The sequence below is a fragment of the Aquarana catesbeiana genome, linkage group LG01 (assembly GCF_042186555.1).
Source record: "Aquarana catesbeiana isolate 2022-GZ linkage group LG01, ASM4218655v1, whole genome shotgun sequence".
Taxonomy (NCBI): Eukaryota; Metazoa; Chordata; class Amphibia; order Anura; family Ranidae; genus Aquarana; species Aquarana catesbeiana.
Window position 1 is genome coordinate 729,659,959 of NC_133324.1, and position 26,654 is coordinate 729,686,612.

The window sequence follows — 26,654 nt, forward strand, 5'->3', positions numbered from 1 at the left end:
TTCTTCAATTGGTTTTGGGGTTGGCGCCGGTGTTGTGCCGAGAAAGTCGCCCATCGGATAATGCCCGCCCTGTACTGCGCAGGCGCAGTGCTTGCGCAGTTCGGAGCTCAACGGAGCTGCCGAAAATCTCTGAATACGGCACCTGCGCAATCAAGATGACATTGTGCCGCACGCCCCCGATGTTCGTGCAACTCTGCAAGGGGCGGATACATACAGAAGAGGCCGCATGATGGGCAGAGCTCATATGATGGGCAGAGCTCATACGATGGGGGCGCAATTCTCAAAGGGGCAGATGTATTATTGAGGAGCATGTAAGGGGCGGATGCCTACAGAAGAGGCTGTATTTTACAATGATGGGCAGAGCTGATGAGGGCGGGTAGTTCAATGTTGATGGGCGGGTTAAATACATAACACAAGCAATTTCAATACTTTCCAGAGTATAGCCCCTTACACGCTTCTCAATAATACATCTGCCCCTTTGAGAAATCCACCCCCATCGTATGAGCTCTGCCCATCATGTGGCCTCTTCTGTATGCATCCGCCCCTTGCAGAGTTCAATGAATAATACACCCGCCCCTTGCAGAGTTGCACGAGCATCGGGAGCGTGTGGCACAATGTAGTCTTAATTGCGCAGGTGCCGTGTACAGCTGATCAACAGCTGATGAAAAGTTTGGGGACTTTCGGAGGCTCCTTTGTCCTCCGTACTGCGCAAGTCCTGCGCCTGCGCAGTACAGGGCGGGCATTATTATCTGATGGGGGACCTTTCTCGTCAGAACACCGGCATCTCAATTAAGGGAAACAGGAAGTGAAGCCTTGAAAAACAGAATTTAGAGAGTTGAATGGTGTGAAATTACTGCCAACATCCTAAATAGCATAGCAGCAGTTTGCGCATGAAAAGTAAGAAAGTGGCTGTGAAGTCGCAAGGCTTCACTTTATAGAGAGAGCATGTACCGAGGTGCAATGGGAGATGCTCCCTTGGACTTTGATGGCAGAAGTAAATTTAAAGGGTCAAAGTAAGTAAAAAAGCACAAAGGCGCCAACTTTATTAAAGTACAAAATAGTAGAAAAAGTATATATATATATCACATACAAACCCATACAAAAAATGATTTTTTTGTACTCTGTAAACATTCTGGCTGTTCACTCATCCATCCACTAGATGGCTCTCTGCCGTATCTCCCCCTGCCATTGTTCCTACGTAGACACCCGGCGGGTAAGCTCCACCAGTGCAGGCTGACTGGATGATGGATTGTTCCGTTCTGTGTCGGCCCCTTGTGCTGGGAGGAGCAATTGTGTTCCCCTCGTTGTCCTTAGTGTCAGGATGCCGGACACAGCCTGGTAGTTAACTACCGACGCCCACAGGGCTCTGTCAGTATGCCAGCTGTTGACCTGGTGTCAGCATTACTCACGCCATCAGTCCCGAAGGTAAATACTTTGACTTTTAAACATGCTGAGCATGGATCAGCTACCTGAGGCACCTTTTGCTGCTTATTATACAACTTACTTTGTATACACACATGCACCTCTGCCAAGAGAGAGACTCACCCCCCCTTCTCTTACCATTGTTTTCACAGTGCACAATCCTGCTGCTGTGGTGACTGTCAGGCACCTTTTGTGAACACGTTCCGACAACTGGGTTGTGGATACACGCTCTAACCACCCATATCGTGTATATGTATCGATATGTACAGCCAGCATGTAAAACTTCCTTGTATTGTCCGTCATCTTTGCTAAATTTACAGTGAGTCTATTATATGTAAGTACTTTTGGTCTTGTTACTTGGTATTATCCATAGAAGGTTTGTTGACAGTATTAATATTCATTGGATGTTGCCATGCAAATATTATTATATACCTATATTTATGTTGCAGACAAGAATATAATCACCCATTCCAAAATTATGTTGGGTATATGTCTAAAGATCCAGTTGGCTGACCTCTTCTGGTTTGGCTAGTGATCTTTTGACCATCAGCTTGGGTTACTATGTACAATTATTTCTTGCTTATGTTGATTTATTGATGTACCATTGCAATACATTTTAAGCCAATTGTGTTTGTATGTGATATATATATATACTTTTTCTACTATTTTGTACTTTAATAAAGTTGGTGCCTTTGTGCTTTTTTACTTACTTTGACCCTTTAAATTTACTTCTGCCATCAAAGTCCAAGGGGGCATCTCCCAATGCACCTCGGTACATGCTCTCTCTATGAAGTGAAGCCTTGCGACTTCACAGCCGCTTTCCTACTTTTCATGTGTAAACTGCTGCGCCTTGTGAATGGTCCTGTAGTCTTCAGGGACCAGTGGTGTGTCCCAGAAGACTGCGAGGGAAGAAGGGTGGGCCAAACTTCCGGCTCAGATTGCAGAGGCGATCTGAGCTGGAAGTGGGAGCAGGTACCTGTCAAAACCAGGTACCTGCTCTCCCCCAAAAACTGCCAAATGTGGCAGTGGAGGGGGAGGATACAAACAAGCGAAACTTCTCCTTTTGGGTGGAGCTCTGCTTTAAGCTATAGTATCCTTAACACAACTGCTGCTCAAAGGAGAATAATTTTTCCCCTTTGAATTGTAAGCTGTTATAGACAGTAATCTAATTTCTATGTACATATGAATGTTGTGTTTTTTTGCGTCCTCTATTTCCTTACAGTGCTATGATGATGTTGCTATAAAGGCAAACTTTAAAAACAAAAAACAAAAATGTCAAATAATTACATTAATAGCGTCATATAATACATACAGTCAGTACAAACAAACATGTAAACAATTCTACTGTATTTATCTGGTACCTGAGAAGGATGGCCGTCCTTGAAGAGAAGTGTCATTTTTTGGGAGCTCTTTTGAGGTGAAAGGTGATTGTCTAAACTTTTCTTCTGAGAAAAATGGGCTAAAAAAGAAAATGTATTAGTACAAAGACTATTGTACTTTCAGTATTTTTCTTCAACTAAATGCAAGCTACAGTATTAATACAATTAGCAAGGCAAACGATACAAAGTCCACGTAGATCATCATATAAAAATTGTCATGCTGCTGTTGCGGAGCAAGAAACACAGACTTGCAAATAATTCCACAGAGAATCACAGAGACAACATACCACCTAAAGGCCTCTGAGGATTAAACTTTTAGCTGCTTCTAAAAATACCTGCACTCTGACTTCATAAAATTGAGACACTCACCTGGAAAAAACTAATTTCAGCCAGAAAAGTCAGAAACCCTGATCTGTAACTGAAAGTGGTTGTTAACCCACTTTTATTAAATGCTGCCATCCTCTCTGCACCATTATAATACTTGTCCCTGTGTTCTGTAAAAAAACAGCACGATTGTATTTGTATGAGCTCCGCTACTGGCGCTCAGCTGATTTCTCTCCTCCCTTGTCTCACAGCTGCAGTGGTGGGGTCAAGCCTTCCCGCTGACATCAGCCGAGGGGGAGAGAGGAGAGAGAGATAGCGCCGAGCCAAAGACTGAGTGGCGGGAGCGGAGCTCACACAGGTACAATTGTGCAGTTTTTTTTTTACAGAACACAGGCACAGGGAAAATTATTATAATGGTGCATTATCCTCTTGTATTTCATTGTATTATAACTATATTGTCTCCCTTTTATATTGTAAAGCGCTGTGTAGACTGTTGGCGCTATATAAATCCTGAATAATAATAATAATAATAAATTATATAGCTGAAATCAGAGCAGCAGGAGTGGGGGGGGGGGGGATTGGGGGTATGGGGGCGGGCACTGGTAGAGCAGAGACAGGCAGAGAGGGGAGGGGGAAGGAGGGGGGAGAAGGATACAGGCGACAGATAGCAGGCTGCGGCTGACGGAATGATTATCGTGGTCTGTTTGCAGAGGGGAGGGTATAGCCAGGCAGGATCAGACAGGTATTTCAGGTGATACAGGGGTCCAAATGACACAGCACAAGCACTGTGTTGTAAACATGCTTTAAGGGAACAGGATCTTTATTTTATTAACAAACACTTTAAAGTTGATCTGTGCCTGGCTGCCAAAGACAGCTGGACAACTAGCATTTCCAGGTCAGCAACAGTAGCTCCCATATTTCTTTATACAAGGTTCCCTTAAGAAAAAAGGGTCATGTATTGCCTAATGACATACAAAAGAAAATAAATAAATAAACAGTATCCACATCTCTGCTGTATTGAATTAAAATATCTGCTTGCTACATCCTTGATGTCATTGGTTTCTTTTTTTTTTGTGAAGATGCTTTTCTATTATGTTTTAACATTTTCAGTGTATTACAACAATAAAACAATACAACACAATTAATGAACCCACTGTTGTTGTCCCTCATTTACAGAAAATGGTCATCCATATAGCATTTCTTACATACACAGGTTTGCTAATATTTTAGTAATAAAAGAACATTCATGACTTATTAGTAGAAGGCACATTATAAAAAGGATTATAAGCAGCATAAGGGACTGTGGAAATAGTTGCCAAGGGCCCCAAGAATGATGAAATAGTTATGGATAGCCTTGTGTCAATGGTTGGGGGAGGGGAGGTCCTTCATATTAGAATAGCCCGCTTGGCATAAAAGAGGAGAATTCTTAATACTTTGTATAGGGATGGGCTTTATGTTTGGGTCGAACATGAGTTTGACTCGAACATCGGCTGTTCGCCCGTTTGCTGAACAGCGAACAATTTGGGGTATTCGCTGCAAATTCGAAAGAGGCGGAACACCCTTTAAAAGTCTATGGGAGAAATCAAAAGTGCTAATTTTAAAGGCTTATATGCATGGTATTGTCATAAAAAGTGTTTGGGGACCTGGGTCCTGCCCCAGGGGACATGTATCAATGCAAAAAAAAGTTTTCAAAACGGCCGTTTTTTTGGGAGCAGTGATTTTAATAATGCTTAAAGTGAAACAATAAAAGTGTAATATTCCTTTAAATTTTGTACCTGGGGGGTGTCTATATTATGCCTGTAAAGGGGCGCATGTTTCCCGTGTTTAGAACAGTCTGACAGCAAAATGACATTTCAAAGGAAAAAAAGTCATTTAAAACTACTATCGCTAGCGCCGGCTATAATGAACAGTCGGTCCGGCAATACACATAAAAGTTTATTGATAAAAACGGCATGGAATTTCCCCACAGGGGAACCCCGAACCAAAATTACAAAAAAAAAAAATGTGTGGGGTCCCCCTAAATTCCATACCAGGCCCTTCAGGTCTGGTGTGGATATTAAGGGGAACCCCACCCCAAAATTTAAAAAAAAAATGGCGTGGGGTCCCCCCAAAAATCCATACCAGACCCTTATCCAAGCACGCAACCTGGCAGGCCGCAGGAAAAGAGGGGGAAGAGAGAGCGCCCCCCCTCCTGAACCATACCAGGCCACATGCCCTCAACATTGGGAGGGTGCTTTGGGGTAGCCCCCCAAAGCACCTTGTCCCCATGTTGATGGGGAGAAGGGCCTCATCGCCACAACCCTTGCCTGGTGGTTGTGGGGGTCTTATCGGAATCCCCCTTTAACAAGGGGACCCCCAGATCCCGGGGCCCCCCCTTGTGTGAATTTACGTAACCAGATGACCCCGCCCCCCCACTGACAACAAGGGGAAAGCCACAGGGAAGTCCCCGTGCATCAGAGGAGGGCGGGGTCACTGGGTGGCCCCACCCTTCATTATATAAGAAGTGTCAGACGAACCGAAGCGTCACGCGGCGGAAGACTCCCACTGAGGCGGATCGTGCGGACGGAGCGGAGAAAAAGCCGGAGGAAGATGCGGGACGAGGAAGAAGAAGATGGAGAAGAAGAAGATGGAGAAGAAGAAGAACACCGAAGGAAAACGAGAAGAAAGAAGATGGAAGAAGAAGAAATTAATAAAGGACTTGTGTTTTTTAACCTTTTTGACACTTTTTTTGTGAAACGGTAGGGGTACATTTGTACCCCATTACCAATTCACACAAGGGGGCGGAATCTGGGGGTCCCCTTGTTAAAGGGGGCTTCCAGATTCTGATAATCCCCCCGCCCACAGACCCCCACAACCACCGGGAAAGGGTTGTGGGGATGAGGCCCTTCTCCCCATCAACATGGGGACAAGGTGCTTTGGGGGGCTACCCCAAAGAATCCTTCCAATGTGGAGGGCATATGGCCTGGTACGGTTCAGGAGGGGGGGGCACTGGCTCGTCCCCCCTCTTTTCCTGCGGCCTGCCAGGTTGCGTGCTCGGATAAGGGTCTGGTATGGATTTTTGGGGGGACCCCACGCCATTTAAAAAAAAAATGTTGGCATGGGTTTTCCCATTAAAATCCATACCAGACCTGAAGTGTCTAGTATGGATTTTGAGGGGGGCCCCCCACGCCATTATTTTTTAAAATTTTGGCGCAGGGTTCCCCTTAATATCCATACCAGACCTAAAGGGCCTGGTATGGAATTTAGGGGGACCCCCACGCATTTTTCTTTTTTAATTTTGTTTCGGGGTTCCCCGGTGGGGAAATTTAATGCAGTTTTTATCAATGAACTTTTATGTGTATTGCCGGACCGACAATTCAATATAGCCGGTGCTAGCGATAGTTGTTTTACATGACTTTTTTTCCTTTAGAAATGTAATTTTGCTGTCAGACTGTTCTAAACACGGGAAACATGCGCCCCTTTACAGGCATACTATAGACACCCCCCAGTTACGAAATTTAAATGAATATTACACTTTAATAGTTTCACTTTAAGCATTATTAAAATCACTCCCCCCTGAAAAAACGTCATTTTTTAAAACTTCTTTTTGCATTGATACATGTCCCCTGGGCCAGGACCCAGGTCCCCAAACACTTTTTATGACAATAACTTGCATATAAGCAATTAAAATGAGCACTTTTGATTATTCACGTTCATGTCCCATAGACTTTAACGATGTTCGCGTGTTCAAACAAATTTTTTGCCTGTTCGCATGTTCTGGATGCGAACCGAACCGGGGGGTGTTCAGCTCATCCCTACTTTCATACTATGTTGGTTGTTTATCCAGTATGCACAAAGGGCAAACCATAAGGTTACATATATATGGAAAGCCTAGAACTGTCTCTAAAAAATCTATTGATAGAAGGCAAATATACCACTTTAATATGGTTTCTAGTAAAATACCTTCTAAAATTTCTTGTTAAAAAAATACCTTCTAAAGGGATGAACAGAAATATATGTAAAAAACATCTAAAACAGGGGTCCCTGACCCCCAGGCTGCGGACTGGTATCAGTCCGAGGCTTGTTGAGGGCCAGGCTGTGCGGCAGTGGGTGGGCAGCAGGTGAGCGAGCCAGCATAACCTGCACTGCCACCCTGCCACCACCAGAGGGCACCCGCTCCCTTTCTCCCAGCACCACTACTCGCTACCCTCTCTGTGGTTACCTTACCTACAGAGAGGAAGGGAAAGAAGAAGCCGTGCCAGCCTGAAGGTGAAAGGCTGCACATGCCCCCTCCCCCCCAGAGGTGACAACTTGTGGCAACACCCTCCCCAGGTGACAGAGGCAGCACACATACAAGAGAGGTGCACACCACCAGGAGATGACAGTCTGCACCAACATCCCTTCCCCAGGTGACAGGCAGCACTCACACAAGGGAGGTGAAAGGCAGCACACACACCACCCCAGCCTTCTAAACCCCTCCCCCCGGAGGTGACAGCAGCACATCACCCCTAATCACCCCCCTAAACGAACCCAGAGGTGACAGGCAGCGCACACACCATCCCGGCTTCCTCCCTCCAAACCCAACCTCCCCACAACGCCCCCCTTTCCGGTGGAGGGGCTTTGGTCGCTGAGGCTGGTCCCTGAAGGAGGAAGGTTGGAGGGGTTTTGGACACTGAGGCCAGTCCCTGAAGCCAGAGAGGTTGGGGAACACTGATCTAAAACACCTAAAATTTTGCGGCTTTGAAAGTGCTTCACATGAATAACATAGCTCTGAATATGCCTTATAGTACAAGTTAGAAGCAAAAGACACAAGCCATTCAGTTCATTCTTTTATAGAAAATATAATAAAATCGGGGGGCAGGAGGCGGAGCCTAGCAGAGCAGACATGCATTGTTAGAGCTCCACACCGCTGAGGAGAGAAGAGAAGGACAAAGCGGAGCCTGCAGGCTCAAAAGGTATCCATTTGAACCTTTTTGCCCCAGGGAACAAACTGTGAAAGTTTGGGCAGGAAATATGGTACTGGGAGGAAACCGTGGCAGAAATAAAAATCACCTCACAAAGAGCTCACAGGCACTCACTGCAGCTGAAGCAGCTCCAGTCACCTCACAATATACAGCATCAGGGCGCTCTCACAGACAGAAAATGTCACAGCAAGACTATCCATTTGAGTCAGATACAGAACAAATCCTCTCACAAACTTCTCCACAAGCCTCCTCAGTATCCCCAGTAATATTATTACAATTTGAAAAGATGCTTCATAAGGCTTTAAAACAAACCTCAGACCAAATAACAAAAAGCCTAACCAAAGAAATAAGAGAGCTGGGAAACCGCACCGCAGCCTTAGAAATAAAAATGGATGAAATTGAAATTACAACCCAAGAAAATATAACAGAATTGGAACAATTAAAAAAAGAGAATTTAATACTTCAAACTAAGCTCGAAGATTACGAAAATAGAGCCAGACGTTCAAACTTGCGCATAAGGGGAATACCTGAAACTGTGACAGACCTGCAATCTACTATTACTGCTCTATTACAAGAACTAAAGCCAGATATCCCTATTGAACGTTTAGAACTGGACAGAGTACACAGAGCCCTCACAGCCAAAAAGAAAGATGGACCCCCACGTGATATAATCACAAAATTTCATTATTACAGAACGAAAGAACAAATACTAATTGCCGCAAGAGAAAAAAAGGAACTTAATTTTCAAGAACACAATTATCAAATTTTTGCTGACCTATCCCAACTTACTATTACTAAAAGACGATCCATGAAACCCCAACTAATGGAACTGCAACGCCACAACATTATGTATCAATGGGGCTTCCCCTTTTCAGTCAGATTTAACTACCAAGGTACAATTTACAGAAGCAGATCAGCAGATGAACTACAACAAACCCTTTTAAAATTAAATCTGACAGAACCCACAAGCAGCAACACTCCCACACGCAGAAGAATGGCATCATCTTCACCTTCAGGCAGCACCCAGAAAATTTCAGAACAAAATGGGAATCATCATTCTCACAAAAGAGGCCGTTATGCCACATCATCCATGGACCAAGAAGATTCAATGGACTGACATCCTAATTCCTGATATCTCTTCATTTATTATACTAAGAGATGGTTCTCTATAAAAAACCTATATTTATAACTGAATGTAACTGCATTCTGATAGTCACACACTGTGTGGGATCATGTTACATTCCAGTTATATTTCTTATTGCTTCTGATTCATATAGCCTTAGAATATATAAGTGAAATAAGGAAATTCTTGTTCAGTTATATATTATCAGGTAATAACAATAGATTTATTACTTTTTAGGACAAATATATTCAATAATCCAGAAGTAATGGAAGCTTTTTCTTTCTTTTCTTAAAACAAATATATTATTACCTAACTAGTTCCTAGAATTATGTTTTTGTTTATTCTAATCTGAAGCAATACAACCTCAATTTTATGAGTTAACATATCTAAACAGTTGCATATGAATAAAATATGTAATTGTTTACTCTAAAAGGGTTAAAATCCCAAATAATTCAAACTATCTTCATCAATACCAAAGTTATTAACAGTACCTTTCTAACTGAATTATTTAGCCTAGGGCAAGACTAACCATATACAACCACCCTGGAATAAATAATTTCAACAAAAACTATATTCTGCACTCCAATTAATGAATCATCATTTTGGTGTCTTTTGACATAGCACTTCTCTCCTGTAAGCGGAAGATCCGTGTACCCCCATTAGCCCTCCTCATTCTCCCAACCATATTATGTGGGAGTGTGACGAAGGCACTTATTCCCCTGAGATATTTATTCTCTTTCACGGGTAAATTGTGATTACTTGCTAAAAATAATTTATACAATGTATCATCTAATCTCATATGTTTTTTGTTTACTCTTTACTCCAGAATTCACTGGTTTCTTTTCTATCTATTCATCTCTTCATTCCACACAGGTTGATCTGCGCAGTCAGCTCTGCATAACAAAAAGTAAGTCAAAACTATTTGATCTTTTGCCATGGCACCACTGAATATAATTTCCCTGAATGTTCAGGGAATAAATGTCCCTCAAAAAAGGACCAAAGCCTTCCGTACTTTCCATAACAAGAAGGCTCACATAGTATGCCTCCAAGAAACACACTTCACTAAAGATTCTACTCCAAAATATATTTCTCCTTTTTATCAACAAATTTACACGGCTTCTGCCTGTACCAAGCAAAGGGGAACTCTAATTGCATTTCACCGATCCACACCATTCACCTTATCATCAGAAATTAAAGACCCAGAAGGTAGATACCTGATACTCATGGGTTATATAATGGATACAGCAATCACGGTGATTTCCTACTACGCTCCTAACAAACAACCTACACCATTCCTCTCACATATATTACAAGTGATTAATACACACAAAATAGGAACAGTGATAATGTGTGGGGATTCGAACCAGGTCCTCCTCCCATTTCTAGATAAATCACCTTTTACACCATCCAAAATAACCTCTAGATTACCTTTCTCTCAACTTCTTTCCAAATACAATCTGGTAGATTCATGGAGAGAAAGTAACCCAATGAAAAAGAAATTCACTTATTTCTCGCACCCTCATCAAACCTTCACCAGAATAGATCATATTTTTCTAACAATAGGAATGATACCAGAAATTATTGCATCAGATATAATTCCGATTCCGTGGTCTGACCATAATGCAGTATACACTACTATAGCCTCAGCCATACCAAAACCGCATGACCCAACGTGGTACTTACCGGACATAATGCTCAAACACCCACTACATCAGATGGCCATTGAACAAGCTTTAAAGGAATACATATCAATTAATAATACAACAGACATCTCCCCAATAACACTGTGGGAAGCTCATAAGCCTGTCTTGCGTGGTACAATACAAAGACAAATGGCACTATTTAAACGGGAACGCAAAAATCTAGCAAAAAAACTAGAACTCAATTTTAATGCAGCCTACATATCATTTCAAGATAATCCATCTCAGAGTACAAAATCTCATCTGGAAAAATCTAGATTGGAATACGATCTATTTCTCACTGAGTCAGTTGATAAATCCCTCAAACGCTCCAAACACAATTTCTACATGAATACAAACAAACCAGGTACATATTTGGCTCGGGCATTAAATTCAACTAACAAATCTTTCAAACCAATACGTTTGAAATTATCAAAAAATGTTTACACTTGTAATCCAGTTAAAATAGTCCATAAATTTCACTCACATCTCGCAACTTTATACAAGACAAACAATGAATTTAATCCTACAGAAGCTGAATCCTTCTTCTCAAAAATAACCTTACCTGAGTTATCTCAGAATCAAAAAAGCAGTTTGGATGAGCCTATAACTATAGATGAAGTTGCTAACGCCATAAAAGACCTAAAACTTAACAAAAGACCAGGCCCAGACGGCTACTCGGCTTTATACTATAAAACATTCTCAGAAATACTCTCTCCCATTCTCACTGAAACTTTTAACAAACTTCTAGATGGACATTCTTTTCGGCAAGAAACACTAATGGCAATTGTTTGTATGATCCCAAAACCCCTTTCTGATGATACTTCCTGTGTGAATTATCGGCCTATCTCTCTGTTAAACCTCGATATTAAATTATTAGCAAAAATAATAGCAAAACGCCTCAATAGCATTATAGGAAAATTAATACATAGAGATCAAGTAGGCTTCATGCCAAATAGACAGGCAGGCGATAATATACGCAGGGCAGTGTTATTGGCACATATTGCTAAAAAAACGGAAAATCCCTTTATGTTTTCTATCTCTCGATATTAAGAGGGCATTTGACACAGTATCCTGGCAATATATGCAATATTCATTACAAAAATGGGGTTTTGGACCCCACTTTTTAACATGGATCAAAGCATTATATAATAAACCCAAAGCCTATATAAAATATGCTGGATACAAATCTGAAGCCTTTAATATCGAAAGAGGTACCCGACAGGGTTGCCCATTATCTCCCTTATTATTTGCCCTTATACTCGAACCCATGGCCCAATACATCAGAACAAACCAAACTATAACTGGCATTGAAGTAGGAGGTATTACACACAAATTATGTATATTTGCAGACGATATATTACTTTTTCTATCATCACCACAGGTCTCTGGTCCTAACTTAATACCAGCTCTTGATGGATTTGCAGCCCTATCCGGCCTTATGATTAATCCTAAGAAATGCCTAGTGCTTAATATTTCACTCACAAACATGGAATTGATCCCGGCTAGGGCTGCACTCCCATTCACATGGGCAGAAAAATCAATCCCATATCTTGGAATTCATTTAACAGCATCTCATTCTGACTTATTTTCAACCAATTATCCTCCTGTATTAAGACAGATCACAAATCTAATAAAACAATGGTCGCAACTTCCTTTATCCTGGATAGGGAAGATTAATGCAATCAAAATGACTATTCTACCCAAATTGCTTTATCTATTCAGAGTCCTCCCTATTCCAATTCCTTCCTATTTTTTGAGAATAGTACAAAAAAGAGCAACTTCGTTTATATGGGGCTCTTCTAAACCACGTATACCTATACACACACTACATCTTCCCAAAAATAAAGGAGGCCTGGGATACCCTAATTTTACTAACTACTACAGAGCAGCACATTTGGCCAGTCTGTCCAAATACCATGCAAAACAGGAAATCCCATTATGGGTATTTATAGAAGCTTCAGAAAATGACCCTCTATTAATATCAAATTTATTATGGCTTGATCCTAAAGACCGCTTTAAAATTCATAATCCCATAACTAAACACTTCTTATCTCTCTGGGATAAACTAAAAACCAAATATCAGTTACAATCTCCACACAATCCTCTCCTTTCTTTTATCAGAAATCCGGCCTTTTATCCGGTATGGATCTACCCAAATTCTTTTAAAGCTTGGACAACATCAGGCATTCAGACACTAAATGACTTCATAGCATCTAAATCATTCCTTTCATTCCCATCGCTTAGAAAAAAATATGATCTACCAAACTCTGAGATTTTTAGATATCTCCAAATCAAAAATTTCTATACACCATTCCTAAAGGGGGATACACCATTATCCCAATTATCCATTTTTGAATCAATCTGTACAAAAGATCCATTTGCTAAAGGTACAATTTCATTACTTTATAATCAATTATATGGAGTAGCAAATCTTAATAGACCCTCTTACGTTCAGAGGTGGGAGGAGGACCTGGGACGAACTTTAGAAGACACGGACTGGTCTAATATATGGCTCACATCTAAGTCATCTTCACCCAACATCTTAGCACTGGAGACAAATTATAAAGTCCTAACTCGCTGGTACCTTGTACCCGCTAGAGTGGCAAAATATTCACCTAATACCTCAACTCTTTGTTTTCGAGGATGCCCAGAAATAGGCACATATTTACACATATGGTGGACGTGCCCAGTAATCCAAACCTTCTGGAAGGAAGTCTTCGTGATTGCATCTAAAATATTTAAAAAAATAATACAACCAGATCCATATTTAACTTTACTTAATCTAAAACCGGAATGGTTAACACTCTCTCAATTCAAACTTATGATCCAACTAATAACGGCTGCAAAACAAACAGTGGCCAAGGCATGGAAATCTCCTACATTGGTACTAGCAGAAACAATTCACAGAATGAATAATACAATGTCCCATGCTAAGATGGTAGCCATCGATCAAAATCAAATTCCAAAATTTGAAAAACTTTGGCATCCTTGGATAAAACAACAGTTCCTGTCAAATTTCAATGACTCTGTCCTGTTGCCATGGTAACAGATTAAATGACTTACAGAGACACCCATTCTAAGGCTTCAAAGAGAACTAAATAGAATAATAAACTGACGAGCGGGACAACCTTGTGGACCATACCTCTACCTTTCAACCCTTTTTCTTCTTTCTCTTTCCTTTTCTCCACCTTACGATTAAAGCTCATTATCAGAATTTATTTGACCTATATACACTCTACTTGTAAACAATATGTATGGTAGGTATAAATCATTTAAATACCTACAAAAGTAACTAAGGAAATGATATATATCTTTAATTTAGGTTTACGTGAACCCAATGTTTAATATTTGAAATTTCATGATATTTACCTATATAAACCCTACTGTAAAACAATGAGCTTACTTTATAGATCCTTGTAAACTTACTTTATGTATCTTTATGTATCTTTATAACATTGTATACTCAATAAACTTCTTTTGACAAGGAAAATATAATAAAATCTAAATACCTGGTTGTCCTGATGATATTTGACTTGTTATGATTGTGTTCTTTGCTGACTTTCTCTGTAACAATAAAGTGAAGCAACAGAAATGAACAATGCATTTAACAAACATCTTTTCTACAATATATACAGTTGTACAGCATTCCAGAAATATACATGAGGCAAATTTGCACATTGTCCTTGGCCTTATGCACATTGCGTGTTTCACAACAGTGCATGAGGCTCCAGCATTAAGTTGCAACTGAAGCAAAGAAAGTTCCACCGCTCAAGTAGGTTTAGATCAACAGTGGAATAACTAGTGTGAATCCTTCAGGGGTGGAGAGTACCAAGTGCTGGCTGAATGCGAGGTAGAACAGAGGTGAATGAGAAGATCTGGATGCCGCACACCGGACTAAATAACAAATGCCTTTATTATAAAAAGCTGAATCCTGGGCTGCGGTGGGGGACTCTATTAACATTAGGCTCCAGCTGAATGTCCCAGTGACGGCGGAGCTGGCTCTGCTGGGTATTCAGGATGATGAGCAGAGACCCAGATACACTAAGATATTGATTTCACTGTTGTTATTCTATGCAAAAAAACAAATATTGCTGAAATATACCTCACATAGGCCCCCCACGGTGAGATCATGAGAGGACTCGGTTAATGCAGTTTTACCATTATATAAGTTAACCTACATGAGTAGAGGGTGTCCCCGGACGTTTGACCGGATTTGGAGGCCGTGGATGGATCCCACGTATATCGCTGACCCTTAATTCAGGAGAGTTGTGGGTGTTCCAATCTATAGGAAGTACCCGTGTTGCTTGTCTCCCCCATGAACCTTCCCTTGCCCCTCCCTCCCCTCATCCTTTTCTTGTTAGTATGCTTTTTATGCAAAGTATGACAACTTAATTGTTTAAGATGTTTCATATACTATACTGTTAGTGTACATGACTGCGCTCCTTGTATGATTATGACTACAATTATCTAATCTCAAAACTGCTATGTATTGTACTGTTTTCTCCTTTTTTACAAATAAAGATCAACTTTGTTGAGAAAAAATAAAAAGCTGGATCAGAGTATACAGGACACTACAGCGGGATGTACAGGGCTCAGCTGACGCGTTTCGCACTCAAGACAAGTGCTTACTCATAAGTAAGCACTTGTCATGAGTGTGAAACGCGTCAGATGAGCCCTGTACATCCCGCTGTAGTGTCCTGTATACTCTCTGATCCAGCTTTTTATAATAAAGGCATTTGTTATTTAGTCCGGTGTGCGGCATCCAGATCTTCTCGTTCACCTCTGCAATAAGTTGCAACTGGCACGTTTAGGGCACTATGCATCCAGAACACAAGTAGCCTGCGTTCCACGCATTTGCCTTTGGGCACATACTGCCCTAAACAGAAGTACCGCTGAGTACACCACCCAGCCCTGTCCAGCCACAGCTGGTGTCAGACTCAGAGTTTGACAGGCTGCTGGCAGAGGGGCTGGGCAGTGCGACAGTAAACGTCAGAGCCTCATGCACCGGGGCTAAACACAGGAGCTACATTTGTAAAAAAAAACAAAAAAAAAAAACATAGGACCTAAATCAGAGAATCTGGCATTCATCAAATGTTCTATGCAGGGGAATCTTCAGGTTGCCTGTGTTTTAAATTACAGTGATTGATAAATAAATGCTTGGTGAAAATCAAATTGACTGCTTTACAAATAGATGCAATATGTAAATCCAAACATTAAACTTCTCTTATCTGATCCCTTTCGGTCTGCTAAATTAAACAATTTGTTATACTTTCTAGATACTGTAAATGCACACAATAAATTAATGTTAATCCTGTCAGAACTTCAGTCAACTCCTAACCTTCTGTAGGGAGCTCACAACACCTCTGTTGCACTGAAAATAACATAGAGTCTTATCAGGCCTGCCCAGGTTAATTCTATGAAGTACAGAACAACTCACCCTTATGTTATGTAGATGAGGAGAAGGGAGGTAATCTACAGTCACTACCTATCCTAGGGTGACAATGCTCTTCCTTTGTAGGTACAGTATAGTCAAGGAGCGTTGTCACCCTAGGACAGAAAGTGTGTTACTGGCAGCATCAGCCTCTGAAAAAAAAGCAGTACACTCTGAAAAAAGAAAATTAGTATATCCACCATATCTCAGGACTGATATGTTGCAATAACATTTTTTGTTGCTGGCTTTAGACACACTTTACTTATAGAAGATTTATACTTCTGATGTCCACATTACTGGAAGAGATTTATATGACAATTTCATTGTATTTCAGGAGTCTAGTAGAGTTAGCAAACATGTGCCATTCAGAAGTGAATGGCTTGTATTATTGAACTCTCTGCAAAAAAGCTTTGGCTGTACTTCAACTGCCCCACTCAAGAAAAATAGGTTCTCCCTTTTAAAAAAGGTTACCTTAAAATCATGCAAGTGGAAAATAGAAAAAAATGTGTCTGCGCTAGATAAAAATTGCCATAAAAGTGTTATAGCTAACCAATAATAAATAAAAAATAAATCAAAGATAACCATAAGTACATAAAACTGTAAAGTGCTCAGTGCTGTATCAAACATGCAATGTAAGTGCTCAATCAGGGAACATATAAAAATTGAATAAAATATAAAAAGAAAATATAAAAAGAAAATATCTTCTTGTGAATCTAATCAAGTCCAAAACAGGGTGCATCCAGAGATATAAAAGTGCCCAAAAACATTGTCCGTATTCAGTGAAGTTCACACATCTTTCCTTCTGAAGGTGTATCACCATAAAACGTGCTATAGTGTCTTCCAGCGTTCCCCACAAGCATATATGCTCACCTTCTTGCGTGTGACACAGTGATTACACTCTGTCAAAACAAGCCCGTTTGTGTTGAGTTTGTTCACTGGTAGACTGCCTTCTTGTGTAAACTACTGGTTTCGCACTTCTGCCTGATTTCTTGATGACGCTTCTGCCTGACGATTCTGATGTTGGGCCTTTCTGCCAGTTCTGTTGAAGACCCAGGCTGCCTGACTATGCTAACACCTCCACCCTCAGCCTAAGCACCACTTTGGACTCCAATTTTCGACAGAATCTTGATTGAGAGCATTGGAGGTCTACACAGCGGTTTCCATTAGAGCACAGGAGTGTCTCCAAAGCTTGTTTTGACAGAGTGTAATCACTGTGTCACACGCAAGAAGGTGAGCATATATGCTTGTGGGGAACGCTGGAAGACACTATAGCACGTTTTATGGTGATACACCTTCAGAAGGAAAGATGTGTGAACTTCACTGAATACGGACAATGTTTTTGGGCACTTTTATATCTCTGGATGCACCCTGTTTTGGACTTGATTAGATTCACAAGAAGATATTTTCTTTTTATATTTTCTTTTTATATTTTATTCAATTTTTATATGTTCCCTGATTGAGCACTTACATTGCATGTTTGATACAGCACTGAGCACTTTACAGTTTTATGTACTTATGGTTATCTTTGATTTATTTTTTATTTATTATTGGTTAGCTATAACACTTTTATGGCAATTTTTATCTAGCGCAGACACATTTTTTTGCTATTTTCCACTTGCACGATTATGAAACGTGATTGAGTGTTTGCAGCTGGTTTTCATTCAGGATTGGTTATACACTACTTTGATATTTGATTGGGCATTTATCCGTAAGTGGCTCGCAAGGTTTGTCTATTATTATTTTTACCTTAAAATCATGCTTGGCTTCATTATTGAGTCACCCATCTGGAACATTTATGGCGACAAGGAATTCGGACTTGTACCTTACTTCCATTAGCTGTATTTTTGTCCTGGGCGTCTAATTTGTTAGCATAGCTGCCATAAACAAACAGGTATCTGGCAATTTCAGAACAAGGTCTGCATGGCTCCTACAGTGCGCAGCATAAATATGTACACACCTTTTGAAAAGTACAATTTTAATCAATATCTCAATGAACACGAGAACAATTTCCAAAATTTGAACAAAACTGAGTTTTATAGAACATTTTATAGAACATTTGTTTAGCTCCATAACATGAAAGCAAGGTTAATAATATAACTTAGAATACAAAATCCTCAGTTTTACTCAAATTAGTTAATAGAAATATGAATACACCCACAATAAAAACTACTACATCTAGTATTTTGTTTGACCTCCATGATTTGTAAGGACAGCACCAAGTCTTCTAGGCATGGAATGAACAAGTTGGGGATATATTGCAACATCTATCTTTTTCCATTCTTCAAGAATGACCTATTTTATAGCCTGGATGCTGGATGGAGAGTGATGCTCGTCTATTCAGAATTCCCCATAGGTATTTGATTGGGTTCAGATCAGGAGACATACTTGGCCACTGAATCACTCTCACCCTGTTCTTCTTTAGAAATACAACAGTGGCCTTAGATGTGTGTTTTGGAGCATTGTCATGTTGGAAAAGTGCACGACAACCAGGGGCACAGATTGATGGTAGCATCTTCTCTTTCAATATAGAGCCGTACATCTGTGAATTCATGATACCATCAATGAAATGCAGCTCCCCGACATCAGCAGCACTCATGCAGCCCCACAGGAGGACACTGCCGCCACCACCACGTTTTACTGTAGGCACCATGCATTTTTCTTTGTACTCCTCACCTTTGCAACACCATACAGTTTTGAAGCCATCAGTCCCAAAAACATTTATCTTGGTCTCATCACTCCAGAGTATAGAGTCCCAGCAGTCTTCTTGTTTTTCAGCATGGGCCCTGGCAAATTCTAGGCAGGCATTTTTGTGCATGGGATTTAGGAGAGGCTTACTTCGTGGACGACACCCATGCATGCCATTCCTCTGCAGTGCATGCCATATTGTGTCACGGGAAACAATCACCCCAGTTTGGCTTTTTACCTTTCTAGCTAACTGAAGTGAACACTAGACAGCAGCACAAAACCATCAGCACAGCTCCAGGCTAAGGTAAATCCCGTCTAACATGGTAATATTTGCAGAATACGTTTGTCTAAACAGAACGGTCTTTTATAATATTACATTTTTGTCAGATCCCATACCCTTGAATTATATACATAAGGCAATAGATACCCAAATGCAATGCATAGTAATGCATAGTAATGCATAGATTTTCCCACACATAGAGCATCCTAGTAGAGAACTCCATATCACTATTCCACAACACTATACATTGGGTAAACTGTAAATTCTAGTGGCGAGAAAATAAAATCATCTATTCAGATACAGTAGACATATTGTTAGTCCATCCTCCCCACGCCCGATCAAATTTATTAGGAACCCCTCTGCTAATATAAGTTGCCCTATAAAACAGTAGAGCCTTGTTGATGAGCGCTTTCCAGGCTGAGACAGTAGGAGCTGCGGATCTTTTCCAAGATATAATGATACGTTTCCCGGCATAATAGAGTACTAATGTTAGCAGAGTCCGGATCACCTTTTTGGAGGCCAGGGAGTCTACCAATCCCAAAAGACATATTTCAATACACGGCCTTATAAAAAGTATTGTAACATCCCATATACTTTGTGTAACTTCCTTCCAAAAGCTTTGTATAGCTGTGCACTCCCAGAATATATGTATAAAATCCGCCGTAGAAGAAGTGCACCACCAGCAGCTGGATGACTGAGTGGGAAAGTTCGTAGACAATCTAGCAGGGTGAGGTAAATTCTGTGTAAAAACTTGTTGCTGGACACCTGTTTAATGAATAATTAGACTCACCTGTAGTTGAATTCTTGTTAATTAGGATTTTGTTATCTAAAATTTAGCTTTGCCTAAGACTTTCATTGGGGTGTATTTTTGCAACATGGTCTTGAATGAATTTAAGAAAAATATTTTTTTTGTGTGCAAATTAACAAATCTTGGTTGCAATCAATGGCCCGCATTTGTGGGAGTATTCTGTAGTATAGTGCCCATTAGAAAATGTTGAAAGGAAAGGAAAGGCTTTCTGACAAATGTGTTGGGGTGTACTCATTAATGCTGAGCACTGTATATAACATTGATAAAAGGTGCATTTTAACCCGAACACAGATAATTTAAACTAGTAATTTTGCACTCTCCGTGTCTTAAATTGGAATTCTGCGATACAACTTTCTAATCTTAAAACTGCAGCAGGACAACAGGTAATTATACGCATCTTTCTTCGACAGGGTAGTTAGTAAAGGTGTAAGAAGGGATATGGATGCATTTTTAAGATTAGATCATTTTATACTGGGATTCCACTTTAAGCCCTAATGCACACAGGCTGTTAAAAAAACGTTATGAAAACGCCAGTATCTTTACAGTGATTTTTTAAAACTTTTTTCAGCTTTTTTCAGCGTTTTTGCAATAGCGTTTTTGAGCATTTTTCCGCGTTAGTGTTTTTAAGCGTTTTTTTTTTCAAATTTTTTTTTTTTTTTTTTCAATGGATCAAAAACGCTAAAAAACGTTGGTGAATGACGTTTTTCAGCGTTTTTCAGCGTTAGAGCGTTTTTACAGCTGAAAAACATCTTTCAGAACCCACTGGTCCTGGGTTTTTTTTACAGCTTAAAAACGCCTATGCCACTTGCAGCTCAAAAACGCCTAGGTGGGCATGAAGCCATAGACTAACATAGACAGGCCTTTTTAAGCTGCAAAAAAAGCTCAAAAAAGCAGCTGTAAAAATGTCCGTGTGCATGAGGACTAAGAATTTCAACTGAACAAGGACCCAGCTGTTCTCCAGTTGAATAAGGCTATACTTCCGTACATCATTTTACAAATGAAAAAGTTAGGGAAAATCTTATGGCCCTATTTTTAATTTTTTTTTAGATAAAATGTAAGTTAACAGATGTAATTAGAATTTATGTAGAATTTATGTAACTAAATTGATATACGGTAATCCTTTTCTGGGTTTAGGCAGGTGTGGCCCTCGTAGACATAATGAGGCACCTAGGTGTTTCATTCTGAATTCCAATTCAGCACACCGATTCATTTGAGTTTGACAAGTCTGCTGTATCCCAAACATAAAATATAACCCTTAACACTAACCTTAACCTTCAAGCCAATATTAAATTAACCCCCAACATGCTCTAAAACCAGATTTACCCTATCGGCACTAAAAAGTATTCCATGCACAGTCCTTGAATTTTCTGTGCTAAGATCTAATGCACTGAGATCTCAACCCTGAGGTGAGGTAATTCAACTATTAGAATACTATCAGCACGCTTGAGTTAAATTAATGAGTACATGTGTGCAGCTAGCTTTACTTTCCTATCTTCTAGGCTTTATATATTAGCTTTGCTGTAAAGCTTTAAGATAAATGTAGATAACAGTAGCAGCCTATGGAAACATGGGCCATGGGTGTCATAATAAAAAATGATGCCAATCAGAAAGTTAAGCATCACTGATAGGTTGCTTGAAACTAGGGAGGAGCTCAGGCATTTTGGATACTCTACCCAAACCCACCTGAGCTATTTCCCTGTCACTGTGGATCATATGTAGCAAGCCATTCCCTTTCCTTCCGTTGTACGTATACAAGAGAATTTTTGGCAGTCAGCCATTGATAACAGTCTCACTGACCCCACCCATACGGTGAATCATCAGCCTTTAAGACAGGAAATGGGGAGGAAGAATGACAACCTCAGGGAAGGCAAAAAAAGAACCCCAGGGGAGCTAGAAGGAATGGATTCGTGCCAATGCAGAGTAAGAAAAGGAGGGGGCCACAGGAAGAAAACAGGGGGAGTCAGGACAGAACTGAGGCTGCCAGGGGCAAAGAGAGAAAAAGGTTCAATTCTTACAGAGGCCATTTTAAAGGGAGTAACCACTTTGAGCACAAAGGGAATGCTTTGCCATAGGCAACACCACCTGAGAAAGGGCCCAGTGTTTAACCACCCTGTAGGTATACCCCCACTCAATCAGTGCCGCTGGCAATAGGCTGCAGCGCTGACCTGTGTATTTTGATGGAGGGGGAGTCTCCAAACTGTCAGAATACAATAAGAAAGGGAGAGGATTCTTGCATTCACTTCGAATGTGTGGATAGGGGAATTAGGTCAGTTTTTTTTTGTTCAACTTGCTGGCTGAATGTGAACATTGGACTATTGGCATGAAAATTATATTGATATTGAAAATTGACATGCATGGCCATCTTAAAGCAGAAGTGGCCACATTAATAGGGAGCTGTAATTCTGAATAGTGGGTTAAAACCCCCCTTCCCTCCATAACTGCCTCAACGTAATTCTCAAGAGGTTTTCCAAAGAGCATCTCGCTTTTAAAAAGGGCATGAGCAAGGCACTTTTCTTTAGCAGGTTCAGCTGATCAAACTTCTAAGTCCTAAAAATTCTGCACATATGCACAGAAATTAAGGACATTCTGGAGATTTGGCTAATTACATTTTCCATGGCGTCTGTGCAGGAAATTAGGGTTGAGAACAAGAGCTGTAATCTTGCAGAATAAATAGGATTATCTATAGCAGGAGTCAGATCACTATTGAGCGCTCCAGCCCAGTTTGCCATAGTCTGGGCAGCTGATATAGGGACAATAGCCAGCTGCAGGGCTTGACTTGCCAGGATAAAGGAGGACTTTGAAGGAGTCTACAAACACCTATCAACTGATTTCTTAAAGAAGGTAATGCCTTTAATAGAAACTGTAGATTGATTATTTAGTGCAAGATCAGCTAGGTCCACAGTGGGAACTTTCTATATGTCTGCTTGATAAGGAATAATAAAAGGCTTTTAGCATTTGCCTCCTGCCTACTGGAGCATGTACAAAGCTAGTTGTGTTTAGCCAAGACTAATATGCACTGCCTCAATCAATGAGTCTACCGTAGCCAGCATGTGTTGAGATGGTGTAAAATAAACGTTGCAAAATTCTGGTAGTGAAAATCTTCAGCTGCTTCTGCTAAGATGTCTATGTCACCTTTGCTTTCTGCCATTTCCAGAAGTGACGAAAGCCTCTGGCGTAGATCATGGTGGCAGAAAATTCAGCTTCAATTAAACAAGCTGCATGTTGCACATCTGTAAGGGAGCCTGAATCAGGGGGATGAAGTGTCAGTGTAAGATCATGCCCCAAAACCAGGGAACTGATATCAACTTGAGAGAAACTTGAAGTTTCCTCAAGCCTGCAGCAGAATGATCTCTCTGTCCCATGTACTCCTGCTCTCAAGTACCTATAAACGATCATTACTAAGTGAGAATCTTCCCCGCAAGGTACTCAAGGGATGAATGTATACTGAAGGGGTGCAGTGTTCAGGTATGAAGGAGATCACAGTAACAAGGCACTGAGCAAGTTCCCGTGGGTGTGTCTCTCAGGTATCAGGAAACAGGTGAGACAGCAAATGATCAGCTTGCATTGTCAGCAGAAAATGGTGGCTAGAAGTGTGCAGTTAGGAGTCTTGTGAACACTACGCTACTAGCCAGAGAGAAACTTCTGGTAGTGAGGTGGAAGAAAAGATGACCAAATTCAAGTAGGTAAACACTATAACATTATCTAGAAGACTGGATAAAGCACGAGAAAAATAGCCAGGGTACAAACACTCAAAGTGTAGATTACCCTATTATTATTATTTATTATTATACAGGATTTGTATAGCGCCGACAGTTTATGCAGCGCTTTACAACATTAGGGCAGACAGTAAAAGTACAATACAATTCAATACAGGAGGAATCAGAGGGCCCTGCTCATTAGAGCTTACAATCTAGGAAGGAGGGTCAAGTTATACAAAAGGGTAATAGCTGTGGGGGATGAGCTAATGGAGAAAATAGTGCAGTTGTTAGATGGAGGCAGGATAGGCTTCTCTGAAGAGGAAAGTTTTCAGGGATCGCCTAAAGGTGGATAAATTAGGAGACAGTCTGATGGATTGGGGTAGGGAATTCCAGAGGATGGGTGAGGCTCGGGAGAAGTCCTGGAGGCGGATATGGGAGGAGGTGATGAGGGAGCTAGAGAGCAGGAGGTCTTGGGAGGAACGGAGATGGCGATTAGGTTGGTATTTTGAGACTAGGTTAGTGATGTAGCTGGGGGCAGAGTTGTGGATGGCTTTGTAACTTATTATTAGTATTTTGAATTTAATTAGTTGGGTGAGTGGTAGCCAATGGAGGGATTGGCAGAGAGGGGTAGCAGACACTGAGCGGTTTGTAAGGTGGATGAGTCTGGCAGCAGCATTCATGATGGACTGAAGGGGGGATAGTCTATTTAAAGGTAAGCCAATGAGGAGGGAGTTGCAGTAGTCGAGGTGAGAGATAACCAGGGAGTGAATCAGGAGCTTTGTGGTTTCATTGGTTAGAAAAGGACGTAATTTAGAGATGTTGCGGAGGTTGAGGCGGCAAGCTTTGGAAAGTGATTGGATGTGGGGCCAAAAGGAGAGTTCAGAGTCCAGGATAACACCTAGCACCCTGACATGTGGAGACGGGTGGATGGTTTTGCCATTGCTCTTGACAGAGAAGTCAGTGACACTGAAGGTGTGTTGGGATAGGTAGGATGAGAGCCACTGAAGTGCACAGTCACGGAGACCGAGGGAGTAAAGTTTTTTGAGAAGGAGGGGGTGGTCAACCGTGTCAATGGCAGCTGAAAGATCCAGAAGTAGGAGTACAGAATAGTGTCCGTTGGTTTTTGCAGTTAGTAGGTCATTTGTGCGTTTTAAAAGAGCAGTTTCTGTGGAGTGTTGAGGGCGAAATCCAGATTGAAGGGGATCAAGAAGGTTGTTTTTATGAGGTGGTCACTCAGTTGGTTGTAAACCAGGCGCTCAAGTAGTTTAGAGGAAAAGGGAAGGAAGGAGATAGGGCGTAGGTTGTTAAGATTGGTAGGGTCCAAGGACAGCTTTTTAAGTATGGGAGTGACCAGTGCATGTTTTAGAGCATTGGGGAAGATGCCAGAGGTGAGGGAGAGATTGAAGATGTGGGTTAGAGTGTAGGATGGGGTCAGAGGGCGACCGTAGCATTTGAGAGGGAATAGGGTCCAGGGGACAGGTGGTTAGGTTGGCAATAGAAAGGAGTTTAGCAACTTCATCTGTAGTAGCAGATTTGAATAGAGGGAGTGTCAGTTGTACCTGTTGACATGGGGTCTTAGCTAGGGGAGATACCTGTAGAGTGGAGATTTCATCACGGATTGTATCAATCTTGTTTTTGAAGTGATTAGCGATCTCCTGGGCAGTGAGTAAGTAAGTGGGTGGAGGCGGTGGAGGACAAAGTAGAGAGTTGAAGGTAGAGAAGAGTTTACGGGGACTGGATGAGAAGGTGTTAATAAGAGTTGTAAAATAGGTTTGCTTGGCAGTATGGAGGAAAGAATGGTATTTTTGGAGGGCAGATTTGCATTGGTTGAAGTCTTTGAGAGACTTATGCCCCGTACACACGGTCGGATTTTCCGACGGAAAATGTGTGATAGGACCTTGTTGTCAGAAATTCCGACCGTGTGTAGGCTCCATCACACATTTTCCATCGGATTTTCCGACACACAAAGTTTCCGATCGTGTGTACACAAATCCGACGGACAAAGTGCCACGCATGCTCAGAATAAATAAAGAGATGAAAGCTATTGGCTACTGCCCCGTTCATAGTCCCGACGTACGTGTTTTACGTCACCGCGTTCAGAATGATCGGATTTTCCGACAACTTTTTGTGACCGTGTGTATGCAAGACAAGCTTGAGCCAACATCCGTCGGAAAAAATCCTAGGATTTTGTTGTCGGAATGTCCGAACAAAGTCCGAACGTTTGTACGGGGCATTAGTCTTGTGCCACAGATGCTCAAGAGCGCGACTACCTTTTTTGAGAATTTTAGTGTCATCTGTTTGCCAGGGTTGTAGGGGTTGAGGCCTGATTCTGCGTCTTCAAAAAGGTTTGTGTGCGTAACACTACAGTATATCTTGTACAATAAAATTATATAAATGTAGTGCGTACTACAAGTAATGATCCATTAAGTCGACTATAGCCAGGGACCAGTATGTAAAGGTACAGGAAAACCCTGTCTTACCTTGTCCACTTCACTTGTCCCATCTAGGGTCCAGGCTTCGCCCATCACAGTGGGCTTAACCCTGAAGGGGTCCTCGGGGTGTGGGTTCCAAAGGAATGGACCATGACCCTGGACCTGCATAGCACCCTGCAGCTAATGCACTCACTGCACTACATACCAAGGTGAGCGACGAACGCAGGATCCAGTGCCTGAAACATTACAGACTGACCCTGCTGCTGCAGAGTTTGGGTATGATTCCCAAGATGTACATCAAGGGCTATGAATGGGAAAGCTTGTCTTTAACTAGAGTAGGAGTAAAGTCAAAAAATAGCTAAACCGAAAAACAAAAATCTAATATAGGAGTGCGTGTGGGTGAATCGCCATAGAATTACAGCATCACATCCCATACAATTGAGCAAA

At 41.2% G+C, this 26,654-nt stretch overlaps 1 protein-coding gene across 2 annotated transcripts in view; it reads right to left on the reverse strand.

Annotated features, from left to right (window-relative positions):
* The window catches only part of ZNF827 (zinc finger protein 827), a 397,034-nt gene that overhangs the window by 66,606 nt on the left and 303,774 nt on the right, over positions 1 to 26,654 (reverse strand). For both annotated transcript variants that reach the window (XM_073604600.1, XM_073604608.1), the window contains exons 7-8: positions 14,383 to 14,437; positions 2,784 to 2,881 (exon numbers count right to left, since the gene is read on the reverse strand). In XM_073604600.1, coding sequence (XP_073460701.1) covers positions 2,784 to 2,881; positions 14,383 to 14,437 — 153 coding nt within the window. The remainder of the gene's footprint in view (positions 1 to 2,783; positions 2,882 to 14,382; positions 14,438 to 26,654) is intronic.